We start from the raw sequence: 26189 nt of genomic DNA on the forward strand, positions 1-26189 counted from the left end.
TCTAAAGCAACAATTTGTAATTCCTACAGCGAATTCAACAGAGATCAGATTTTCTTAGTGATGAATTTCGTGAAAGGCGCCAAGAACTGAATTTAATGGTGAAAATATTAACGCTGCTCGAACGATGCTCGAAGGAGATCGACGGACATCTTATAAATTTATTCGAGCGACAATGGGCATTGGTATGAATCATCCAAAAAAATTACATCACAGTTAGATGTGAGAAAACTTTGTTGTCGACGGATTCCACAGAAAGTGACTCCCGATCAAAAACAACAAAGCGTTGTTTGGCACAGAAAAATTCTGGAAAAATTTTATGGCGGCAATTCATATTTAGTTTGGAATATCATTATTGGTGATGAACTTTGAATGTACTGTTACGATCCTGAAAAGTCGATCGATCTGCTGAATGGGTCTGTTGAACAGAACCCAAGCGTACGAAGTCCGGCGAATTCGCAGTGATGGCCAGAAGATGGCTGCTAGAATATTTTTCTATAGCATTAGAAGACAGTCTAACTGTTACTGTCGATTGATACACAAATGTCCGTTTATCATAAATTTTCGAAAAAGTTCGTGAAAATAAATAATTTTCCATTACAACAACGCATTATCCAATACAGAAAACTACCAACTGAGAGTGCGGATGCCCAAAGGTCACCCGTGTATGTAAGCTATGGAACATTATAAAAACTTGATTCCCGAAGGGCCTCAGGATGAGCGGCCTCTTTGCTTTAAGGTCTGGTTTCATAGAATGCAAAAATATATTGACATTATAGGTGAATATTTTATAAAACAAATCATTTAATTTTTTTAAAACTCATTTTGTGAAGGTTTTCTGTGGCATCCACGTACATATGATTCCGAAATGTAGGCAAGCAACAAGATATGTTGACTGTTTACACTAGTTGGCGGAACCAATGACTGAATTGCTTTCGATAAACATCGTCGTGACGCTACTTTTAAGAAGACAAACAGATACACAGCGGCTCAACAAAATGTAAATATTTACGTTGTGATATAGATCGGAATGTGCAAATAAATCTCCTCCCCCCCCCCCTTTTTCCTTTCTCAAATCAGATATTATAAAGGTTGTTTAGTTACCTTTATAGCTACATAAACTGGTTACTTACGCGTATGTAAGCCGACAATGTGTCGTCACAATGTTAATGTCGACATACATGGTCTGTATAAGTGACTGATTACCACTGTGTATTTTGTTCTTTTTTTCCCCAGGTGTGAGTACACTCTTTTACGTATGTTAACAGGTGAAGAGTGGGTCAGCATTTTGTATCATGATGTGTAGACATAGACAAAGATTTGATTATTCGACAATAGTTATGTTTAAACAGTCAGAACGTTTGTATGGTATGAGTTTCTGACAGATGCTGGTATGATTGTGAATGCGTAAGAGTTTATCTCATACAGCAGTGGCATGAAGCTATAATAAGGAGACTTGTCATGAAGTCACAAACTTGAAGCAGACGTCTTCCATGTCAGTTGCCCCAAACGTTAGCTTCTGATGGAAATGTTTTGATAATTACACTCCTGGAAATGGAAAAAAGAACACATTGACACCGGTGTGTCAGACCCACCATACTTGCTCCGGACACTGCGAGAGGGCTGTACAAGCAATGATCACACGCACGGCACAGCAGACACACCAGGAACCGCGGTGTTGGCCGTCGAATGGCGCTAGCTGCGCAGCATTTGTGCACCGCCGCCGTCAGTGTCAGCCAGTTTGCCGTGGCATACGGAGCTCCATCGCAGTCTTTAACACTGGTAGCATGCCGCGACAGCGTGGACGTGAACCGTATGTGCAGTTGACGGACTTTGAGCGAGGGCGTATAGTGGGCATGCGGGAGGCCGGGTGGACGTACCGCCGAATTGCTCAACACGTGGGGCGTGAGGTCTCCACAGTACATCGATGTTGTCGCCAGTGGTCGGCGGAAGGTGCACGTGCCCGTCGACCTGGGACCGGACCGCAGCGACGCACGGATGCACGCCAAGACCGTAGGATCCTACGCAGTGCCGTAGGGGACCGCACCGCCACTTCCCAGCAAATTAGGGACACTGTTGCTCCTGGGGTATCGGCGAGGACCATTCGCAACCGTCTCCATGAAGCTGGGCTACGGTCCCGTACACCGTTAGGCCGTCTTCCGCTCACGCCCCAACATCGTGCAGCCCGCCTCCAGTGGTGTCGCGACAGGCGTGAATGGAGGGACGAATGGAGACGTGTCGTCTTCAGCGATGAGAGTCGCTTCTGCCTTGGTGCCAATGATGGTCGTATGCGTGTTTGGCGCCGTGCAGGTGAGCGCCACAATCAGGACTGCATACGACCGAGGCACACAGGGCCAACACCCGGCATCATGGTGTGAGGAGCGATCTCCTACACTGTCCGTACACCACTGGTGATCGTCATGGGGACACTGAATAGTGCACGGTACATCCAAACCGTCATCGAACCCATCGTTCTACCATTCCTAGACCGGCAAGGGAACTTGCTGTTCCAACAGGACAATGCACGTCCGCATGTATCCCGTGGCACCCAACGTGCTCTAGAAGGTGTAAGTCAACTACCCTGGCCAGCAAGATCTCCGGATCTGTCCCCCATTGAGCATGTTTGGGACTGGATGAAGCGTCGTCTCACGCGGTCTGCACGTCCAGCACGAACGCTGGTCCAACTGAGGCGCCAGGTGGAAATGGCATGGCAAGCCGTTCCACAGGACTACATCCAGCATCTCTACGATCGTCTCCATGGGAGAATAGCAGCCTGCATTGCTGCGAAAGGTGGATATACACTGTACTAGTGCCGACATTGTGCATGCTCTGTTGCCTGTATCTATGTGCCTGTGGTTCTGTCAGTGTGATCATGTGATGTATCTGACCCCAGGAATGTGTCAATAAAGTTTCCCCTTCCTGGGACAATGAATTCACGGTGTTCTTATTTCAATTTCCAGGAGTGTATATGCTAGTTTGTCTCACTTACGCGTGAACTAGTCCTTTTGATTATAGCCTAAAGTCTAAAGAATCTCATTTTACTTCTAACTGGACTCGTTCAAGCGATATTTCTTTTTGTGTACATGAATTTTGGCTACGCTGTTTCCTGTCGTGATTTTCGATTCAAGAAAATGCTGAATTACGAAAGCAAGCATTTCACATCACACACTTCTTTTCTTGGTTATTCGAAATGAATAACAAAAAAAAGCTACATTAACGAGGTGAATGCGTCGTATTATTGAGTTAAATAATGAGCGTTTGAGACCAAGAAAAACGTCTGAAAATACCATTCTGACACTGTTATTCCCGATGCACTATAAAATTTATTATTGAAAACAAATGTTTCGTGCATACGACAGAAATTAAGAACTAGAAGCAATCACAAACAGTATTCTAGTAATGTTTCAGGGTATCTAACATGGCGACACCAGCTTCAATGCAATCAACAGCCAAGTCTGTTGAGCCGTATCTCCATCAACAGCTCTTACCTAAATAATAATCTCTGAAGTGATATAGACGAAAGGCAATGTTATTTCATGTTTAGACAAGGTTCGTGCTTGCCGGATCACTGTGTTTAGCAGTACGGTGCGTTAAAATATATCTGGCGTATATATTGCTTGCTGTAATCCCTGTTTTTAATTCACCTTCACATCGTATGATGAAACAACTAGTATATATGTCCACATATGTTTTGTGATATTTCGGTGCCATATTTCGTACAGACGTATTTGATTTTTGCTCACTTTGTTAATAATGCTCCTTAAACTGTATTTGTGAAATGTAATCACATTATGCCTTGCACTTTGTAACCCATACTTTTACTGGTTTCAGTTTTCACCATTGCACTTTATAATGCCACTACAGCGGAAATCGCGATAGTGCAATAAATAAATAACAAAATCTTACAGTTAAATTGCAGTAATGATCTTATTAAAAAGTTAAGCTGTACTATTACGTTCTAACCTAACCACTATTCGCCAATCGCTACAGCTTCCGAAAAAAAATTATCGAACGCCATAAACCATGTAGTAACGTCTTACTACAAATCACAGATACTGCACTTTTTAACGAAATAATATCCCAACAAACCCCATTTAATTCACGTACTTTCCGCACGAGGCGCTGACCATCGTAGACAATCGGAAGAGGCATTACCACAGCACCTGTATATCGCTACCGACTTTCCTTCCGTCCTGACTGGTACTTGAGTTCACGCGTGATAACAACTGCTTTTTCGCCTGAGTTAGCCCCTTTTTTTGAACCATAAAACCCAAAAAATCTGTCGAAAAATAGCCTGTGCCTTGTGATTGGAAGAAAGCACAGGTCACAGCCGTCAACATGAAGTGCAGCAGAAGTGATTCATGAAACTACTGTCCAATATCTCCTACATCTATTTCGTCGAATCTTAAAACATATTCTGAGTTAATATGTAATGACGTATCTCTAAAAGAATGACCTGCTCCATTCCATCCAGCATGGATTCCGAAAACAATGATCATGTGAAACCCAAAACGTACTTTCTTCGCACTATAAGCTGAAACCCATGGGTCAAGGTAGATAGGTAGAAGGCATCTGACTCAGTACCAGACACACGCTTCTTATTAAGAGTACTATCATATGGGGGTATCAAGCAAGATTTGACTGGACTGAGTATTTGGTGGTAGGGAGGACATAGAATGTTATCTTGGATGCAGAGTCACTGACAGATGTAGAACTAACTTCAAGTGTACCTCAGAAAAGCGTGTTGGGATTCTTGCTGTTCATGTTGTATGTTAATGACCTTGCAGGCAATATTAGGTAACAGCAACATCAGACTTTTCGCGCGCAAAAATTTTGCACTTCACGACATGAAAGAATGAGTATCCTATGGTTGCAATATCAATCAATCACTGTAGGAATCGGGCAACTCGTATAAACAGCCGAGTGTCGCAGTTTGTACGGATGTGTAATGGAACGATCATTGAGGCTCAGTCGTAGGTGTAGCAGGTGACAGGCTGTGGTTCATTGGTAGAATATGTACAAAACTACTGGGCAGAGTACATCTTGCTGCGTCCAGCACCTCGTAGCTTCAGTGTGATGGAGCCCAAGTACGTTTCCTTGTCGATCGGCGAGCACTGTTAACCGTCCATTTTGTGGAACACTGAATTGATCGAACATGATCTGTTGTGTACCTGATTTCACGTTTCCTGATTCGTGTGTGTGTGTGTTTTTTTTGTGTCTTGTGAGAAGTACGGGCCACACCACTGCAGTTGCCACCAAAACTGAGCTAAATGTCCAGATCAGTGAGACGTTCTGCGACTTATGACAGGATCTTGCCGTGCTCGAGTCGTAGCTGTGAGAATATTAAGCATATGAGGCTCAGCATAGACAGAACAACTGGTGTAAATTTATTGGAAAATGCGTTTAATAAAATGTATTTTATTTAGAATTGTTGTTCAGTTTTATGTTAAGATATGCGAGTGAGTTACATTCGTAAAATATGGATGGAAAAAACATTCTGTCTAAGTCACTAATAATGCTTTCTACTAACAAACACTGTAAAATTGTTGATACTCGTTATGGGTGTACCAAACGTGTAAGTAATAAACAAATGGTGCAAATAAAATTTTTGCTAAGAAAGAAATGATCTGCTGTGTGATACACCGTTTATCGGAGAGAGTATGTAACAGCCTGTAGTAACGAAATATGGAATGGTCAGTCCGCCTACTAAAAGCTTTATGAGAGCGGCCGCTAAAAGCACTAACGTAGGCCCTGAACAGACGATGCAATGTTTAGGATCTATGGCAGAGAGGGGAACACACCACTTTTAGCAGGGTGATGACTCGGGACATGTCTCCAAAGAACGCACTTCTAGGCGGCTGTGTTGAGATATCATAACACTACAGAAAGTTCCCCAACTAATATGCGTAAGGGAAAGGTCTTCATAAAAATGAAGACCTAACTATATAGCTCTTCTGCTACCACACACTGCCTATATATGTTTTATGTTACGAAACTGATTAATATGAATTCAGTTTTTCCCGTCTTTCGTACACCTACATTGCAATTTGTTTAAAAATTGCACTGTAATGTTTTGGACATGGAAAAATAATTTAATGAATAATTTAAAGAAAATTGGATACGTGTACAATTACGAAGCTGCGAGCTGGGTTTTTCTATTACTCATTTTTAAAGAGCGGTCAACTATGGAGATGCCGGAACGTAATAAATTTATATTAAATACAACAAAGATAAACGCTGATAACTTTCAATTATTATACGAACTGCTAGGATAACTTATGGAAAAATCGGATGTGAAAGGATTAACAAAGCCGTGTCTAAAAAAAAGCAATTTACAAAATGTCTGTTTCCAACCTTTATTCTAGCCTGCTCATGGCTTACTGGGCGTATGGGCAACATGTAGCTGCTGAATGTTTTAACTAAAATCCTTTATTTTCACGCGTTACCTATTATTGCAAATTTAACGATAATGGCAGTCTTTGAATCAGATTTTTTAAGTAACAGTGGTAATTGCTGAATCGATTAGATTGAGGCCAAAAAATCGTATCAATTCTCTGCGTAATAGCTGCAGTGATGTCTATGTCTGCCGATGGCTGTCGTTGCAAGATAGTATAGTTCCGTCTGTCTATACATTAAATGAACCGTCACTTCACTCACAAAGCTGGCGAGATATTGATGTTATTCACTTGTGTAATTGACGGTTTCTTGATGAATAATAAGCAAAGAATGCACATGAATAACAAACAAAGACTGCACCTGTGTCTTATTACGTGTGGCTTGAATATGGCGTGTGTGTGTGTGTGTGTGTGTGTGTGTGTGTGTGTGTGTGTGTGTGTAACGATCCTTATTGGTTACGTTAAAGTGATAATTTTATTTCGGACGAAGAAAATGCGATAGGAAGTCATACCTTATTGCACTTGACACATCTTGTGGCGAACTTCTCCTCGTAGCATGTGGCGCAGTAGATCTCCTGCTCGCGAGGGATGAAGCTCTTGGTGCCTATGGGAGTCTTGCACACGCAGCAGCAGAAGCACTTCTCGTGCCACTGGCGTGTCTTGTACTCCATCTTCTTAGTGCCTGCAACAAGGAAAGGTGGCCGTTGTCATATGCTGCCTGTCTGATGATCACGAAAGAAAGGAAAAACATTTAGCTAAGACTGGAATTGTGGGTGGAGGAAGACTAGCGAAATGATGTCCATCGAACCCAGCATGAAAACGATCACCGAACACCTGTAGGAACACATTTCTACGATCGCTGAAATTAAGAAATGTGTGATATACTTGAAGTGTAACTGCTGCAAGTCCCTAGAATTTGTTTCTTAATCTTACGCTACCGACTTCTCTCTTCTGTACCAACTTTACACAAAACATACGCAAGGAACCATCCGTTTAATACATTGTGAAAGTGACAGATTCATTCGACATACTATCCTAGGAGTATAGCAAACAGCGAAGTTGGTGTATGGACTTTTGGAGCCAGCGGTGAAGTTGGTGTATGGACTTTTGGATTAAAACTAATCTGAAGTTCACAAAATTAAGAATGCAAAATCTGTTTTCTCCCACAATCATCAGACAAGGCTATTCAAGCGAGAAACTCCGTGTGAAATGAATCAATGGTTAAAACCCTCACCATATCGCCCGCGTACATAGTTTTTCCTCATTTTATGGTAAATGCTCTTAAATTATCAGGACTGAATTCTGTTCTTCTTCGGGTTTACATGTCATTGTTATACAGAACCATGTTTGAATGGATTTAAACAGCGGTCCAAAGCGTAAACCGTCAATGTTTCGCAGATACACGTATTTTGACGCAGCAAATTTCTTGTTAAAATCTCAAGCATAGCAGCGATCAGGACGATAAACGCCGCAGACAGCAGAGAGGAAGCTACTGTGATTGCTAGTTTCCCATCAGTTCATTAATATATCAAAAAAGGGACATTCCTTCGACTACTGCCGCACACTTTCTGTGAAAAAGAAAGAGTGAAACAGAAGCGAGATCATCTCCTCTCTGGAGATATCGTCATTAGCAAGATGTTAAGCCCTCGGGAGAGAGAGAGAGAGAGAGAGAGAGAGAGAGAGAGAGAGAGAGAGAGAGAGAGAGAGAGAAAGAGAGAGAGAGAGAGAGAGGGGGGGGGGGGGGGGGACGCCATTGCATGGTAGCAATGAAAGATAACCCGCTGCTGGCAGGCACGTGTTGTAAGCTGCATGCTGTGCTACACAATTCCTTGATCCGTAAACGTAAAGGGGCCGCTAAGGATTTCTCAGAATTCAGTATCTCGATCGTACGTGACAGATAGGGGAAAAGCTCTGGACCAGAGATTAGATTGTGGTGGCTAACTCGCTTAAGAGGACCCTGGTGCGAGGTCGACTATTTGCGGGCACCCACATCATCGCGGCTGCTGCGGCTTCCATCCTTCACGTTATCGTGACAGCGTAATGACAGGAATGGCCAGAAAAGGAGGCGGAGTAGCAAGTCAACGGCACCGCCCAAGCCAGCGCACTCGTCTAGTGAGGAACGGAGCGTTAACAACAGTCCAGAGCCAGGGGAAAGTGGCCACCAACTCATTTACGTCTTAGCCAGCCCCCCCGCCCCCTCCAAGTACAACCAGACAGTCGCAAACTGGTTCTGACAGACGAAGTATCAAATACCTACATGTTAGCAAACTATCTCATTCATCGAATTAATTTTTAAAGCGGAGTACGCTGTGTCGCCCAAAACGCTATATTATAAAGAACGAGCTCTACATTTTCACGACACCTTTTGCACAATCACATTCGAGGAGAACGTCTGCTCATCCGAAACAAGGTTTCCCTATAATGCTATTGGCGAATGCTAGAGTGCTTCCTTTCATGGCCCATGATCGTTTTCCTCTCTGATCCTCCTGTAGCTAGCGAGCAATCTCTAATGATCGTAACATGGAAGAGACAATAAACAAATTTTCCCATACTTCCTACAATGGCTGAAGCCAATGCGTGTGTTTCGTGAACCTACCTTTTTCAGACAGTAAAATGAGTAGCTGATTTTTGCCGAGATCTTTATCTCAGGAAAATGCGATCTAAAATGCTTCCTTAAATTTTCAAAACTCTTTCAGGCATTGCCTTCAGTGACCGAATAGGAACTGTAGGCAGATCTGAGTTAGCATCCGTCGCATCTTTCACCAGCCTACTGAGAAAATACGATACACAATTTTATAGTGCTGAGCTAGAGATGCAGTTATAATTTTCATGCTTATACTACGTCTGCTAAATAAAAACTGTTTTGGCTCACATACTAGTGCAAGACGGGGCACCGGGTTGAATATACGGAGTGGAGGATGGTCTAGGCAAAGTCACAGACAGGTCTATGATGACACCTGTCAAGCAGCGACCATGGAACTTCTCATATCGCCAACAAAGTAGACAATGTAATGACAATTTTACAGCTAGGAACACTGCCTTTGGAGAACATGACGATTGTCTTGTAAACTAAATGATTTTTTTTTCACCCTCTGCCTCACAAATGATATCAAAACCGGCATAGAATTCTTAGCAAGTCATTATTAGACGATACTGGAAACGGGTCCCATAACGCCCGTCTACCGACGTGATCCGCGAGTAGCAAACTGTTCACCGGCGGGCTTCGTTCAACACGTTTCTACAACCAACTGATAACTTGCTACGAAGTCGGAACGTGTTAAGATGTCAATCGCTTGAAATAGCAACTGCCATCTCTTTAGTAACAGTACTACTAATTGCTGTAACTGAAATAATTCAAAGGAAATGTGTCTTCCATCCTTGAAGAGGAACTTTATTATAAAAGCGTGGACCAAAGCAGGACAAGAAATTAGTGCGACGCAGTCAGATGCGAAGAGTCTAGTTCTGCCGATGGCGTCTTAGTCTTACGCCACTGTTCTTGGCACGTCTGCTGGAGCAGTGCTTTGTAAGTTTGCCACGACTACCATGCAACTCCATTTTCAGCCACGGTATTCCAAGGTCGGAGCGTAACGATCACATTTCTCCCTCTGCGTGAGTAAACTGCTGGAGTGACGCAGTGGGAAAACCTGGCGTACGTCAGCTGTCGCCGTACACTGGCAACTTGCTTATTCTTGGGGACTCCTCCTTTTACTATGCCCCTGAAAGGTAGTCTCTTCACTGAGACACTGCTACCTAAAGCAGTAACACCTACTGCGAATGCTGTCACCCTGGCTTCCCCTATTCTATTGCTGTTTGTGAGGACACGTGTGTCACTTTGAAGATGAACACAACCTAAGAAAAACCAAGTTTAATCTCTTATGTTATGGGTAGAAAAGATGAGCGTCCTGTCGAGAAAATTTTGTTCATTGTTTTCATTTTAAGCAGGTGCACAATCCTTAAAAATGATGTCAAGATTTAAATACAAGTTTTCTTCTATTTAACGCTACCCGCGTGTTGTTGCTTTCTTGAAAATGACAGATTCTCCAATATCTTTACACTGCAAAGTAATCGATGTCCATCTTGTACCACTGATACCTTCGTATCTGATTGAAGTACCGGAGTTTAATGGCGAAGAGAAATTAAGCTACTAGGGATAACTTTAAAATGGATAAAAGTTCGGTCTACGCAGAAGTCACCGGAGAAGACGACCTTAGAGTAAAATGGGACCATTTCCCTGAGAAGTTTATGGGAAATTGTGCAAACACAGAAACAGTGCAGCGGTGCTAGACTCGGTAGAGGCAGGCACGTCGTATCTGTGCAGACAGAGAAAATAATTAAAGTGAAGTCTGGTCGAAATGAGGAGGTAAGCAGTAAAGTTGAACCAGTCCTGAAGGCTGACACGAAGTGTCAGAAAACGCCTAAATAGTACTCTACAAAACACCGCGATTTCCTCGGTTCTTAAATCTGCGGAATTCGATCTACTCTTTTGCTTTATGTACACCGTTCCTACCCGTTAGAATAGCTACTGCCTATGACTGGAGGCGAATTACGTGGAATATGACGTATCCCTCGTATTCCACAGGAAATCCGCCGATAAGGGAGCTCAAGGCAAAGTTACTCATCACCTGGGCAAGGAGCAACGTTTTCTGGGTGCGCGTCATGATGTGCTGTGGTGACGTAGACCCAGGATAATTATCATTGTCGTCACATTGTCGAGTTCCCATACTGCAGGACAAACAAGGAAAATATGGTGCAGGGGCTACCGACAATCTTTCATCCCGCATATCACTCGCGAACGGATTAGGGGAGTGGACGAACGTCTTTAGTATCATACGTATCCTGCGCCACACACAGTACGGTGGTCTGTGGAACACAACAGTAGTTTTAGTGAGAAGACGATGTGATATATTGATGAATTTCTACTCCTCCGGTTAACGAAATCCAAAAAGGAGTGCGCTGACAGCAAATTAGGTTTTCTTTCCCAAAAATTTGTGTTCCAAACTTAATCATTCATCGCTACAGAAACATCGATATTTAGATACTAGAATTGAATGGTCTGTGTTATCAGAACCGATCCTTTAATACACGATTGTATATACTTAGCGGTTTATCCGCGTCAGGTCTTATATCGTTACGTTTATCAGGTCACGTAGTCAAAGACGAAGTAATCTCCTTAAGATTACTTTATTGACGTTCGAGATAACAGTCCTTCACCCTTATGTATATTTTAGCCTAATAACTAGATAACAAGTTCTGTGGAGAAATTCTACTGGGCGTCGCCAGTAAGTCCCATGTATTCCGCGTCCTAAAGGTTTCCCCTATTGTCACACTTTCCTCGAAAGTTCTTAAAATGTGCAGTATTATTTCCCAGCAATGACGGCTGATTTCTTCTTTGTCTGTGCGTAAAAGCAACTGTCCTTATTAAGTAACTCTAACTCCGCAATCAGACCCCGCAGAGCGTGCGATGTTCAGAGACCACCGTATCATTCTCGGCCACCGGCATCACTGGATGCGACGTGGAAGCGAATACATAACCAGCACAACTAACAAGATCTCTGAAGCTAGCTTTTAAGATATCTGGACTTCCGCAACAGCTGTCTGCAGTTGACTTCCGTGCATCTGAACAAAACTGTCTTCGAAAACGTCACACACGCCATCCTATCTGCGTCTTTCTCCCGAATTCCACTTGATAACGCAAACGTTCACACTGCGACCAAAGTCTCCAGAGATTAGCTACTTTGATAACGTCATTTGGTACAAGCAAGACATAATGCTTTCGAGGCTATTGCAGTCCATATGGTGGCAGCCACAGAGTGTATCAGCCCGCGTTTACATTTCTTGTGACTGTCTCAAGGATCTTCCTCCCCCTCCCTGCCTCTTCCACACAAGTCTTAAAAGGGAATAATGCAGTGCGATGTAGTAATTTTAGCTACACTCACGAGATGTATGATGATTATGTGCCACGTGTCAAATCTAGTCTAAGGTTCTTATAGGAAAACTCGTGAGAACTCATTTTATTCAAAGCTATCGCCTTTGAGCTGATGTGAATGGACTGGCTGTTCGCTTGAAATCTTTCATTATCGGTCGTAGTCATTTGATGCCAGAAAATCAGACGATGTTTATAGAAGTCGACTGTAGAACAGTGGTTCTGATGAGAGTTCAGATCATCTCTGCGAGGTCTGTATTTACAAAGCTTGTCATATTAACGACTGTATATACAGGTGTCCATCAAACTGGATCGCACGTTTTGCAGATGTATAAGGATCGTATAGCCAGGAGGTTCAGGATGTGCTTGTCGTTGCGCGAGTTTTCTGGAATCTTATACGTATTTATACTTCGCGTCTGGACAATTTAATGTACATAAAGAGATGCTCCACAGCTTTTAGCCGTGCAATACTGCCAACTTCCACCAAGGCAAGCGTGCGCCCGGACCGACAAATGACGCCTACTAACAGCACAAGACGTGGCGCTAGAACGATCTCAATCTTTTTTCCCTTTTTTGTATTTTTCACCAATACGGAGATTACACCGATAGGTGTACGTGCCACTCTTTCATAGATTTCCGCAAAACACCCGAATAGACCAACCTCTTACGAACAAACGGTATAGTGTTGCCTCCATCGTGTCACACTCTCGGCTGGTCCTGCTGTATGGGACCTAGGTCTTTGTGTCTTTAAAGTGGAAAGCCCTGCACTGAGCAATCAAGTTACGATGCATCTTAACGGTTATGACTGAACCACGTGGCACTCTCACGAAGTGTTAATCGTAGTATAGATCGTAACATCTCTAATATTTCACAGTCGTTTCAGTATTTCGCAACATGGTCTGTGGAAAATGGTGGAACTATATTTTTGTTAGTAGTAATCTTTTATGTGTGTTTAAATACTGGAGCAACTACGATTTCCCTCAATTGAACGAGGTACTTATATAGTAGCAGTTGACAGGCTGATGAAAGATGTGCAGTGACATGTTTTTGCGAATGTTTCAGGTACTCTTTTATCCAAAAAAGGTGAAGAACATGTTATGTGATGTCGAGGGCAGCTCGCGCAGCACATTTGGCCACTGTTAGACTATGCAGCGCAGGAAGTAGTACTGAAGTGTAGCTATACACCAGCAGACTCCGTTCTGGTGTCATTTTGCACACTACACCCGATATTTGATCTGCAAAAATGGTTCAAATGGCTCTGAGCACTATGGGACTCAACATCTGTGGTCATCAGTCCCCTAACTAACGTAAGGACATCACACACATCCATGCCCGAGGCAGGATTCGAACCTGCGACCGTAGCAGTCGCGCGGTTCCGGACTGAGCGCCTAGAACCGCTAGACCACCGCGTCCGGCCTTTGATCTGCACACCTGTACTACTATAGTGTTGCAAATCCTAAGTCATGGCTTGTGATTATTTGTGTTCTTACGATGGATGTCGAATATGACAAGAGCCTTTTGGCTTCATTCACTATACTTCATCAGCATCTGATGTAACAAGGCCTATTACACCTTCTCAAGAAGACAGCTGTCTGTCGAAACCTAGGTCAGCGGTTCCAATAAACCTTGCTTTGCAACTGGTTGGTTGATTTTTTGCAGCCCCCCCCCCCCCATCACAAGTTTAAAAACTACGTTGTTGAATCTAGTCAAAAATACGTAACTCCCATAGCAAAATATCTACGCTTTCCCGTACATTCTTCCCGTTGTGACTTCCATAACCGATTATTTCATTTTAGGGGTACTATAACTTGAGTACGAGTCCCTGAATGTACACATGGACGTACGTGTGCGTTTCACCTACGTCCCCTGCGGTATGAGGCGTGCTGTCAACACTTCGCGTGACCCCGGGGAGCATAAGGAGATGACAAGCTGGTGGTGTCCACGACGTGTGAGCAGGGGTTCCCTAGGCGCACGCGTGTCAGCCGGGGCGCTGTCCTCGCCGAATAAGGCGCAGCGGCGGCACGCCGCCTTACGTCACGGCTTCCGGGCGGCCACTCTGCTGCCCACCAAACGAAACTGGGCGCTGCGCTCCGCTTACGGCAGAAAATCCCCGCACCTCGCCAACTGGTTATTGTGACGTGAAAGGATTGCCGGCGCCGAGACGAGCCGGGGACCAACATTCATCTTTTCTGGCACCAGTAAGGGCATACTGAACTGGTCGTGGCTTTACGAATGCTCTCGACCGGGAGAGAGAGAACTTGAAAATAGGGACACGTTGCAGATGAACAACGATACGAGTCAGGCTCCCGAAACAATGCATGCCAGAGATGGGAAATTAGACCGAGCGTATTAAGTAATGCAACAACATTTACATCTACACCAGTAATTTGTAATTCATAATTAAGTGCCTGGCAATGTGTTCACTTAACTATCTTCGGACTATTTCTCTACCGTTCCACTCTTGAACAGCGCGCAAGAAAAACCAAAACTAAAACTGTTGCGCGCGAGCTCTGATTTCTCTTATTTTAGTGCGATGATCACTTCTTGCTATGTATGTGAGCCTCAACAAAATATTTCCGCATTCGGGGGAGAAAGTTGGAAATTTTCGTAAAAAGATGCCGCCCCTACGAAGAACGCCTTTGTTTGAATGACTGTCCCCCCAACTCAACCGTAACTCTCTCCCTTACTTCAAGATAATACAAAACGATAAGCCCTTCCTTGAACTTTCTCAGTGTCTTCCGTCAATCTTAACTGGTAAGGATCTCATACCGCACAGCATTACTTCACCAGAGGACGAATAAGCGCGTGTAGGCAGTCTGTTTACTAGATCTGTTGCATTTTCTAAGTGTTCTGTCAATGAAACGCAGTCTTCGGTTCGGTTTCCCCACAAAATTATCTATGCCATTGTTTCAATCAAGATTATTCGTAATTTTAGTCCCTGAGTATTTAACTGAATTGACAGACTTTGGATATGTGCGACTTATGGTGTAACCGCAATTGAAAGGATTCCTTTGAGTACTCGTGTGGAAAACCTGACACTTTTCGTTACTTAGAGTCAATTGTCACTTTTCGCAACATACACATACCTAATTAAATCATTTTGCAAATCTCTAACAAGGCAACGCCGTGTCTACACTGTGCAGACACTATACAACTATCGACAAAGCTGACCTATATGCGTCAACGATTTACTAGCGATCAGTCAAATCGGAGATACGGAATTAAATTTTATGAAATATTAGAGCGAACGGATTTCTTGATAGCCAGCTACATCTGAGACCGGATGAATAAACACGCAGGGGGAAAGAGACATACGTGTGTAACTGTCGTTGTATGAACATTTTCGGAACGATGACTGCGCGGCTGACCCAAGAAAACTGGAGTACAGCGAGAGCGGAAGCAAGAAAATTGAAATCGTTCCGAGAACGTGACACGGACCAGGATAACCCGGTATCTCAGACAAGAAAATTAATTTCGATAGATGGCCAGTAGGTCCATAAGAAGAAGGGACTCACTGTTGGAGGAGGTAGTAAGTGATATGGCCACGAAATGTTGGTAAGCGTCCAAGCTGTGACCACTAAATAATTTTGCTGGGTAACTACTTAAAAGTCTGCTCCCGGTCGAAAATAGATACTAAGGGGTGTGTGCTCACAGTCCGACACACTTCGATCTGTCATACGACTCTCCTTATTTCCTCTTTTATACACGATCCAGTTCAAAAATGTTCAAATGTGTATGAAATCTTATGGGACTTAACTGCTAGGGTCATCAGTCCCTAAGCTTACTCACTACTTAAACTAAATTATCCTAAGGACAAACACACACACACACACACACACACACACACACACACACACACACACATGCCCGAGGGAGAACTCGAACCTCCGCCGGGAGCAGCCGCACAGTCCATGACAGCGCCTAAGACCGCGGCACACGATCCAGTCACATTAATGTGACCACCACCTATGTTGGACATCAACGTGCAATAACCACTCACAGACGGCAGCTGGCAGCACTAGGAGTGGAGAGTATACAAAGCGTGCCGGGGGAACGCGGGGAACAGTGCAAACGTTGTCGCAATGTGGAAATGGAGCAATTTATCTGGCGTCCCAAAGGGCATGATCATTGGCTTTCGGGTCAAGGGTTGAAGCGTTTCCGAAACGAATAAGCTTGTAAACCGTTCACGTGCCACCGCGGTTAAAGTATACCGTGCATGGCAAAATGGTGCTATCCGAAACCCGCGCCGGGGCAACTGTGGTGCGCCAAAGGCTGACGAGATGTGTACGGGCGAACAGGCATGCAACGGTTGAGCAACTGACCGCTCAGATGAACTGACAGACTGCCAACAGTGTCTCCGCAAAGACTATTCAGCGGAAGTTGCTGCGTATTGGCCTCCGCAGCATGCGCTTAGTTCATGCGAAAAAAAAAAAAAAAACTGGAATTCGCACGCCTTTACAGCAACTGGACGTCCACTTAGTTGCCCGTTTTCATACGAATCAAGTTCTATTATCCACCTGACAGATGGCGTTTGGCAGTACGGCCCTGCAACAATCGTCGTATGGGTTCAGACCGGAGGAGGGATCGATTGGTCTGGGGAATGTTTTCGTGGCATTCCCTGGCTGATCTCGTCGTTCTGGAGGGAACGGTGGATCAACACAAATCTGTATCTATCCTTTGGGAACGTGTCCACCTTTTCCTACAATTTGTTCTTCCTCTACACGATGCCATCTATCACAGCAGGACAATGCAAGGTGTTACACAACTCGTATTTAAATGCGTGGTTCGAAGAGCACCAGGATGAGTTAACCGTACTCAACGGATTTTAATCTAATCGAGAATCTGTGGGACAACTTCGATCGGGCTGCTCGCACCATGGATCCTCAACCGACAACCGGGAAACTTGGCGCAGTTGGCTACGCATTAGAGTCGACACGGCCGCACACCCCTGTCCGTGCCTTCCAGAACCTCGCTGACTCTTCCTACACGTCTCGCAGCAGTTCGCACTGTACAAAGTGGTTATTCAGGCTTTTGACAGGCGACATTGATGTGACTCGACAGTCTATAATCAACGCAGTGAATACCCCCTAGCAGAGTAAAATAATTCTTTCTCAGGAAATGCCTTCCATACAGGCTCGATTGGACAATGAACTAAGAAGTATGACTTTTCACTCACGCTACAGAGAACAACCCCATAGTACTAACTTTTCACTTTTTAGGGTATGTACTGTACCATGTGTGTACGGAGCAACTGGCGTTATCCACAGCGCGTTAGTTAATACAGAACGACAAAAGTTCCCCTCCGCCGCACTGTCTACTGACATGTGGCCTGTAAATGCGGTGATTGCTAAATAATTTATGAGAAACCTCAATTTGTGTTTCTTCCTCCGCAGTTACATTATCAAATTGCTTTAATACAACGAACACGAAGACGGCAGTTAGATATCGAATGGCTAGGTCTGATTTAATGGACGAAATACGTGCAAGGAAGGTTGTGGCCGGGATCCCGGGAGAGCCAGATAGCCGCGGCTCGGCGACCTGCTCGTAAAGCCTGCGCCGGCCACGCCCTCGACCACGCCTCACGCACCGACAACTGATCGATGACTCGAACAATGCCTCAGTTTGTGGTAGCTGCAATGTCCTTCTGTCGTCTCAAACATACCCCTAGTCCCTGCCATACACGTCTATTGCTCGTAGAAATAATGTCCTTAATTATTGGAGTCTCATTTGTATAACCGCAAGTACAGCTGACCTTGGATTGGCAACTGCTCTTTATTTTCTACGTAGGTATTTTTTTTTAAATTTACGTGAATTTCATCTTACACATCTGATCTTCCAACAACTAACTTTTCTAATTTTGCCTTAGTAGCAGAAGACACATAAAATATCAAAGAAACTGCGCGCTTGCGCTTGTCTGTCGTTCAGTAAAACTTACATAATACCACTGTTTTAATATTCAGAAATGAAAAAAAATGTGCATTTCACAAAAGAAACAAACATAACATCCTGTGACTACAATATCACTCAAGACGTAAAATACCTGGGTGTAATAACTTGTAGGGATATGTACTTGTAAATTATAGATTGCAGTGATCAGTCGTCCTATTCATTGATGGTATTCAATGAACTGTGGATGAAGCCCGACCAACAGGCATTACATGCATTGAGTGAAAATAATAGTGCATTGAGAATGGCTAGTTTCTAGCCGAAATCTAGATCTGCACAATAAAATTTAAAAAGGACGACTGATCGCTGCAATGTGTAGTTTACAACTCAACAGCCGCTGAGTGCAACAGATTTCTGAATGGAAGGTAACATGTTGTAGGGATATGAAATGGAATTCTCATACGCATAGTTATAGGTAAATGACGTGGTACACTTCGGTTCATTAGCATAATATTTGGAAAATGCATCTGTCTACAACGAAGAATGCTTACAAAACACTCGTGCGAACCATTATAGAATAATGTTCATGTGTTTGGGTCTCATACCATACAGAATTAACGGAGTATATCGGATGTATTCGAAGGAGGATAGAAGTAAGAGTCACAAGTTTGTTCGATTCTTGGGGAAGCATTATGGACATTTACTTCTCAAGCTGCAGTGCGAGTTCATGTTGAACGAACAGAAGATATTTTAATTTATGTATTTATTTATTGGCGAATGGATACAGGGTGTCCCTCCTAAGACATGTAAGCGTATTTTCTCTTGTGTTTCGGCAGATATTTGCAATTTCGTTTTTGCAATCTGTGGGGGAGGGGGGAGGGCAGCCGAAACTAATATTGCTCTCAACACGTCTTTCATGCGACGCCCAGTGTTGATGAAAAGCATCGGTTTGCGTTATACAGATAAGCATTAACAGGAACATTAAACCACGAAGAATAACCAGTACTGCAGCAGCGACTGAGTAGAGCTGCCGCACGCCAGGAGCCGTCGGCGGGGGCCTAGATGGTCCTGTCGTTTCTGGGATAATACAGACCGATAAAACAAATACCGCACTAGAATAATTTGGGACCGCGATATCGAGTGGGCACATGAAATTCCGGTCTAAAAATCATTTTGTTTGTAACGGGAAAAAAACGACGCTTTCCGCTGACACTGGGTGTCGCCTATGACGCTTGATGAGCAGTACTTGTTTGCACCGACCCCTGCTACACATTCCAAAAACAAAATTGCAAATATTTGCCAGAACATTAGAGAAAATGTGCCAGACCGCCTTAGGAGGGACACCCGGTATATATCACATTAACTTAGAGTATCTTTGTCTTGTGCACCATAGGTAGATGTTTTAGCACGTCCTTCGGTAGCATCCTGACGACATGCTCCAGTAGCCAAGAGGCTCTACGATAACGGCGAAAGAATACAGCGCTTAACCTCAGTCATCTGGTAGTGAATGCTACTTTGGCGAATGTCCGCAGTGCTGCAGCGCGCGGCCGCTAGAAGCGAGAGGAACGCGTCTCGCGGAGAGAGCTTTCGCTGTGTGACGTAAGAGTGGGGCCCACGGCAGCGGCGGACTGTGTGGAGGGCCTCTGCCCACACCTGCAGCCGCACCATTTAGCGCCTCACCTCACCTCGTCCCGCGCTTGACTGACTCACTCCTATTTCTGGCTCCCTGCATTCCGATTGCTCTGCTCTGCGCTTAAGGTGATAGCCGCCTTTCCTCGATGAGCAACCTTTACAGAGTCGAGGTCACTTACCTAACCGTAGCACGCAAGGATATGGGAACTAGCTGACCTTCGGACGCCACGTTTAAAAGCCTTAAGATATTAAAGTAAAAATACGCAAGAAGATAAAAGATGGGAAACAGCGAAAGTATGATCAGACATTATAGGAGGGAGGACGACCGAAATAGTTTTCTTCCAAGACCTTCTGAACTCTTACTCAGACTGAGAACAGTAAGGGATGGCAGTGGGCCTGAATACGAAGAAGGCTAATCTCGTAATATTTCTGTTCGAGAAATAATATAATTACATTTCAAGTGTAGGTAGAAGCCGAGATGAAGTCTGTATCATTCCGCATGCAATGAGTCACAAATGCATGAAAAAATCTCGCGGGCAGCTTCGACGTGTGTCATTAATAATAACCGCCACTCGAATGAAGTTATCTTTAACACTATTTCAAAACCTGAACCCTATCTGAATGTACAAGATGTTTCGCAATTTCTGTTACAGGCTTCTAGGAGCCGCAGAAGGGACTTCATAGATACAGTTCTGATGAGGAGTCCACGTCCGGAAACGTATTGAGTAGATGAAAAATGAGTTTGAAGACCAGGTCACTTTCAAAGTGCGCCCTTCACGGTGCGCACGCAGTGGAGACACTGATCTGTTTGCTCTACAGAAGCCTACAGCAAGGGCAAAGTTCTGAGTACTCGTTGTCGGATTCTCTTGTACGTAACGAAGGAAATTCTCTTCAAAGCCGAATGTGCGGCGCGTCCATGGAGCACCATAGTCAACCCTTCTAGTTGCGAAATGTTCTTGTTCCTCGCAATCCTTGATTTAGTGGGACGAAAATGGTTTGTGATGTCATAATAAAAAACAGAGGGCTCATTGCGGCCCGCTCTTCCTAGTTCGTGTGTGTGTGTGTGTGTGTGTGTGTGTGTGTGTGTGTGTGTGTGTGTATGTGTGTGTGTGTGTGTGTGTGTGTGTGTGTGTGTGTGTGTACTATGAAGTGCTTTTGGAAGTGATCCGACATTCAAATTTACTTTATATTGAAACGGGTCATTTCTGGACATGGGTTCTTTATAAAAACTTTATCTAGAAAGTCCTCTCTACAGCCCCTAGAGTACTGCAATACAAATTGTGAAACAAACTGTATAGATGGCGAGTCGCATAATTTGTTAACTTAAACATTTCCCGAACCGTCGAAAATAGCCGTTCATGTGTGAGTTGAACAGGGATGAGCCACCTTGTCATACGTGAAAAAATTTTACACAGCATTATTAAAAATTTCATATTGTACAAAAAATGGTTCAAATGGCTCTAAGCACTATGGGACTTAGCATCTGAGGTCATCAGTCCCCTAGACTTAGAACTACTTAAACCTAACTAACCTAAGGACATCACACACATCCATGCCCGAGGCAGGATTCAAACCCGCGACCGTAGCAGCGGCGCGGTTCCGGACTGAAGCGACTAGAACCGCTCGGCCACAAAGGCTGGCTGTTTTGTACAGGCAGTAGGGTATGGTAAAGAGTAAGATGATCCGAAAGTAGCATGCTCAAATCCTGTAAATTTCATCCGAAACTTCGGCACCAATATTTGCCCGGAAATGGAACATGCGATTTCGCGGCGTGCAACTTCACACCATCTATCGAGAATATTTTGGGACATACACTGATGAGCCAAACAATTATGACTAATGCTTCTGCGAGATTGAGTGCAGCCTGGTGGCGTTGTGAGAAAGTTCGAGGGCATGGTGAAAAGTAAATCCACCAAATTTTTTATTCTACTCTCAATATCGGTTGAGGTATTACATGTCAGGGATATTACTTGGTCGACTTTCTCGCTTCGCTGACCCAAGTTGCAACCCTCTGCCGCTAGAGGGCTTCGAACTGTAGCGTGTAACACAGCTGTGTTACATATGTACAGGTGTCATCCATCTCTGCAAACTTAGCAACGACTTGTTCTAACCATGCCACACAGAACCGCTTTGTATTGAATTCCAAAGACGGAATACTAGGCAGATGGTCTTACTGTTTTGTCTCTTGGAGAGAGGGCGTATAACACTGATTGCGCTGTCCCTCATACTAGGATTTTAATCTCCGAGACATCCACGATGCTTTTCTAGAGGCATAGCCTATGCTCCAAAAACGGGTTTTATCTTCTTCCATCTTTGTTTCATACTCATCTATAAAAAGCACAGTACCCCATGTCCCTCCATGCCACAGTTATGTGATATCATATCGTCGGAATCGTGTGGTCCTCTAGAGTTGATGGTGCATTTACAATTTCACTAGTACTAATTGCACTCAATAACTCAAATTTGTTTCGAACATGACACTACTTAGCACCTCGAAGGAAGGCAACCGCTATCCAACTACCCAAGGATAACAGTGTTTTCAGTTCGCGCTACCGGAGTGTGGGACTGACACTGATTTTTCATACTATAATTACAAGTTTCATTTGAAATTTGTAGAAGTGGTCCTTCCGAGTATGTTCTTGTCGCAAGCCGTTTAATAGTTCAGTTACCGGCGCCGACTTACACCCGGAGAATTATAGTGTTGGCGCAGACACTCGTACAATGCGCCAACAAAAGCGGAGCGGGTGGAACAGCGGGGGTGGTGGGCGTGGTTGCACGCGGAGCTGCAGGGGTTGGCGCCGGGCGCGCCTGGCACGGACGGCGGGGTGCTAACTGGCCGGCCTTGGGCGCCCTCGGTGCTGGTCGGCGCCGTCTCGCAGATTCGCACAGCCACCCCTGTGCTAAACTTGGTTATTTACTGCGCGAACCTGCTCACCTGCTGCTTTACCTGCCCCACTTTGAAGCTGGTGTAAATTCGCCACCTCGCTACACGCGTGAAGCGCTGGCTTCTCAATTACCTCAGAGTCGTAATTGCTTGAAATCACGAAAGGACACAGGCAGGACGACTTTACTGCCGTAAATGCATATTTTTGGTCATACTAGCTACTGCGAAGACCACCCCGTATAGCAGTCGATGCAGCGTGCTAGATTGGGATATGTGCCAGATGTGGATTGAATCCGCGCGCCAAATTAACAGTCTCTGGTCTGCTACATGGGCCAACCGGTTTCTCCGTACTTGTTTAGACAAATGTCGCACTGAGTCCCTATCTTCGCCAGAAACACAGTTTAAACAGGAAAACACAAAGAATGAAGTTTACACGAATCAAAGATGGTGCACTCGACTTCCATTCGTTAAAGTAACTGAAGATTGCGCTAAGAAGAAGAGGTTGAGCCATTAGTTTTCAGAACACATCTCATGCCGACAACTTACGGTTATGTTAGAATACAGTTCCAATAATTTGCTCGTACTGACAACGACTATTATGTAACGCACGCCTTGGAAAACACAGGAAACAAATGAGAGCTTAGTTTCTGTAGATATTTTTCAAAGGAGATGACTGTCGTTTCATTTCCCAGTGTGTTCAAAGCCTGGAGAAACTGAAATACCACAGTCATACATTCACAGCACCTGCCAGGTCAGCTAGCTTGGCTCAACGTCATCGTGTCTGATTGTCTCAATTGAGTCAATGTTCGGTTTCAGGTAATACAAATGTTGGGCGAATGGCTTCGCAACAGGCCGCTAGGGACCTATTGGGAACAGAAGTTCCGACGTTAAAATCCACAAAAGTAGTGCGCTGGTAGAAGTGCGCTGGCTAAATGTCCCTCCAAAATCGCCTTACGCAGATGAATCAGAAGCTATTCGGCAGAACGACCGTGCCACTAAGTTTACTTTGGCAGTTACGAACTTTACTTTGGAAGTTAAGAACTATCGCACCTACTGAACACCCTCAGCAGAATTATATATTACACGAATCATTAGTGACGCCTGTTTGTCTGTATTTGGCAAAATTAATACGAGTTAAAAGCATTACATTCTTTAATATTTAGAGATAGTATTTGAGCTTTTCCATGACATTTCCATGTATTCCAAAGTTGTACGTAGACATCAAGTGCCTTGGGAAGTATAAGCCACATTTAGCTACCCCACCAGAGTGACTATGAAGTGTGAGAGGGTTCCATAATAACTTCATTTAACAGCATGTTTTACCTGTTAACAGAAGTCATAGCAAATCTGCAATTCTTCAAATTATTCCGCGTGTCTGGCTGCCAGTTTCCTCCTCCATATGAACTAACAAATGAAACATTAACAACTAATTGTTAAACAGTCGACATCAATTACTCGTTATCAACTGAACAATCGATCTACAATAAGAATCCTGGAGGAATCTGCCACCGATAAAACCTATTTGGAATTGTAACTTTTTCGCACAAGCAATAAGAACGAATTTTTTCTTCTGGTAGCATTATTTCAGTTATTTGATACGATTCAGAGTCGCACCGGTAGCTCTGCCAATAGCGGAGCGTCAAAGTTAAGTAATTGCTTATTTCGCACCTTTTAACGGTAGAGAAACAGACGCAACAGGCGGCAGCCAATTACATAACGATGTTGTATCTTACCCGCCCTACGACTATCCAGCGTCGGTTAGGTACAGACTTGAGGACTGGTAATAGCTGCGTCGCATGCACCCAGATGACAACAGCACACGGCGATGGCTTCTGCGCAGCAATTAGCGGCGCTGGGAACGTGTCCGTCCGGCCGGAAGCCTGCACGTCTCAGGCTTACATCACGCGGCCAGAAGTGTGCCTCGCGATTAATGGCTGCCACTCGCAGAGGAAGCTGTGCAATGCACACGCTGCCGACTTCTCAACCGGTGTCTAGTTTCTGTTGCGGCGCCTTACTGAAGGCAAACTGATCTGTCGCATAATCATTCTGTGCAATCTAAATACGCAAACATTTTCAGAAAATTTGTTCCGCTTGGAAAGTGTTATTCAGCGAAATGTATGAACGCAGGTAAACAATCATTTTGTGCTTAAATCGCCAAGATCCTAAAATTATGCACCAGTGCATTTTTGAAGTACGAATACAATTAGTTTGTTGTGTCACAGGCAGAGATATGCAACAAAATTAAACAGGAGAGTTTAAGGCTTGGTTGCTGTTAGCGCTTTCACCGGTAGTTCTTTAGAAACAAGATTAGGAGTGGTTCTGTCATCGCGCTCCTTTGCTGTAAAGTTTATTTCCACGTCTTTCTCGCGCTACTGCACTAGCCTTCATGCATCTGCTCAGTTTATATAACTGCCAGTCTCCCCTAAATGATACGAATAATTTTCTTTCTCATCGACTAAGTAGGACACCACAGGAAGATATCCGTAATCGCCATGAAATTCCTTCAGATACTCCTGCCGTTATGCGCAGATTATTTCACGTAGATGATCTATGTTCGTCTGGGAATTTGTTCATTTTGTTCAAATGGCTCTGAGCACCATGGGAATTAACTTCTAAGGTCATCAATCCCCTAGAACTACTTAAACCTAACTAACCTGAGGGCATCACACACATCCATGCCCGAGGCAGGATTCGAATCTGCGACCGTAGCGGTCGCGCGGTTCCAGACTGTAGCGCCTAGAACCGCTCGGCCACCTAGGCCGGCTTGTTCATTTTGTGTGTCGGGAATTTGTCTCCGCAGCTTGCGACGGGACTTACAACTGTTAGTTGTTGCGGTTTTGCTCTCCCCCCCCCCCCCCCCCCCGCCCCCTTCTCTCACGCATCAAAAAGACAGAAATTTATTTCGTTTTCGTGCCGATCGTGTACATAGATTATTTTCCTGTATGTGTAAATCTCTCGTGAAATAATTAACGAAGAGCTTTTTTAAATAATGTTTGTCACCGGAAGTTTTGAACACCAAGCAAGGGTTCGGCTGTTCAAGTATCAGTCCTAACTTTGCGTTTAAGTCATTTGAGGTTTCTTCTCTTTGTAAGCCCGATATTATTTTTTTTTTTTTTTTTTTTTTTTTTTTTACAAGGGGGCGATTCGCTTCGTTAATTTTCGAACGGACAGGACGTGTTCAAGTATGACAAACTTCAAAAGATTTTTCTGAAGCACTTGTACCTACATTCATAGTCACGTCACATACGACCATATACATGGACATTTTCTAACGCTCATGTATGATTTAGTCACATGTGTTGGTAGGTTCAGTGAAATATGCTCCAGAAAAAGAGCAAAGTATATCACCCACGAAGGAACACACGCAAGACAACACGGGAGGAATACTGATCGTGGAAAATAATCACTGAGGATTCATCGAAAATAAACAATTCCAGATAAATTTTAGAGGACTTTAATTCAGTCGTAACGA

General features: G+C 44.1%; 1 protein-coding gene across 1 annotated transcript in view; it reads right to left on the minus strand.

Annotated features, from left to right (window-relative positions):
• Positions 1-26189, minus strand: part of LOC124545856 — a 1204377-nt gene that overhangs the window by 5461 nt on the left and 1172727 nt on the right. The window contains exon 9 of the mRNA XM_047124814.1: positions 6905-7074. Coding sequence (XP_046980770.1) covers positions 6905-7074 — 170 coding nt within the window. The remainder of the gene's footprint in view (positions 1-6904; positions 7075-26189) is intronic.

The sequence above is a fragment of the Schistocerca americana genome, chromosome 8 (genome assembly GCF_021461395.2).
Source record: "Schistocerca americana isolate TAMUIC-IGC-003095 chromosome 8, iqSchAmer2.1, whole genome shotgun sequence".
In the NCBI taxonomy this organism is placed as follows: Eukaryota; Metazoa; Arthropoda; class Insecta; order Orthoptera; family Acrididae; genus Schistocerca; species Schistocerca americana.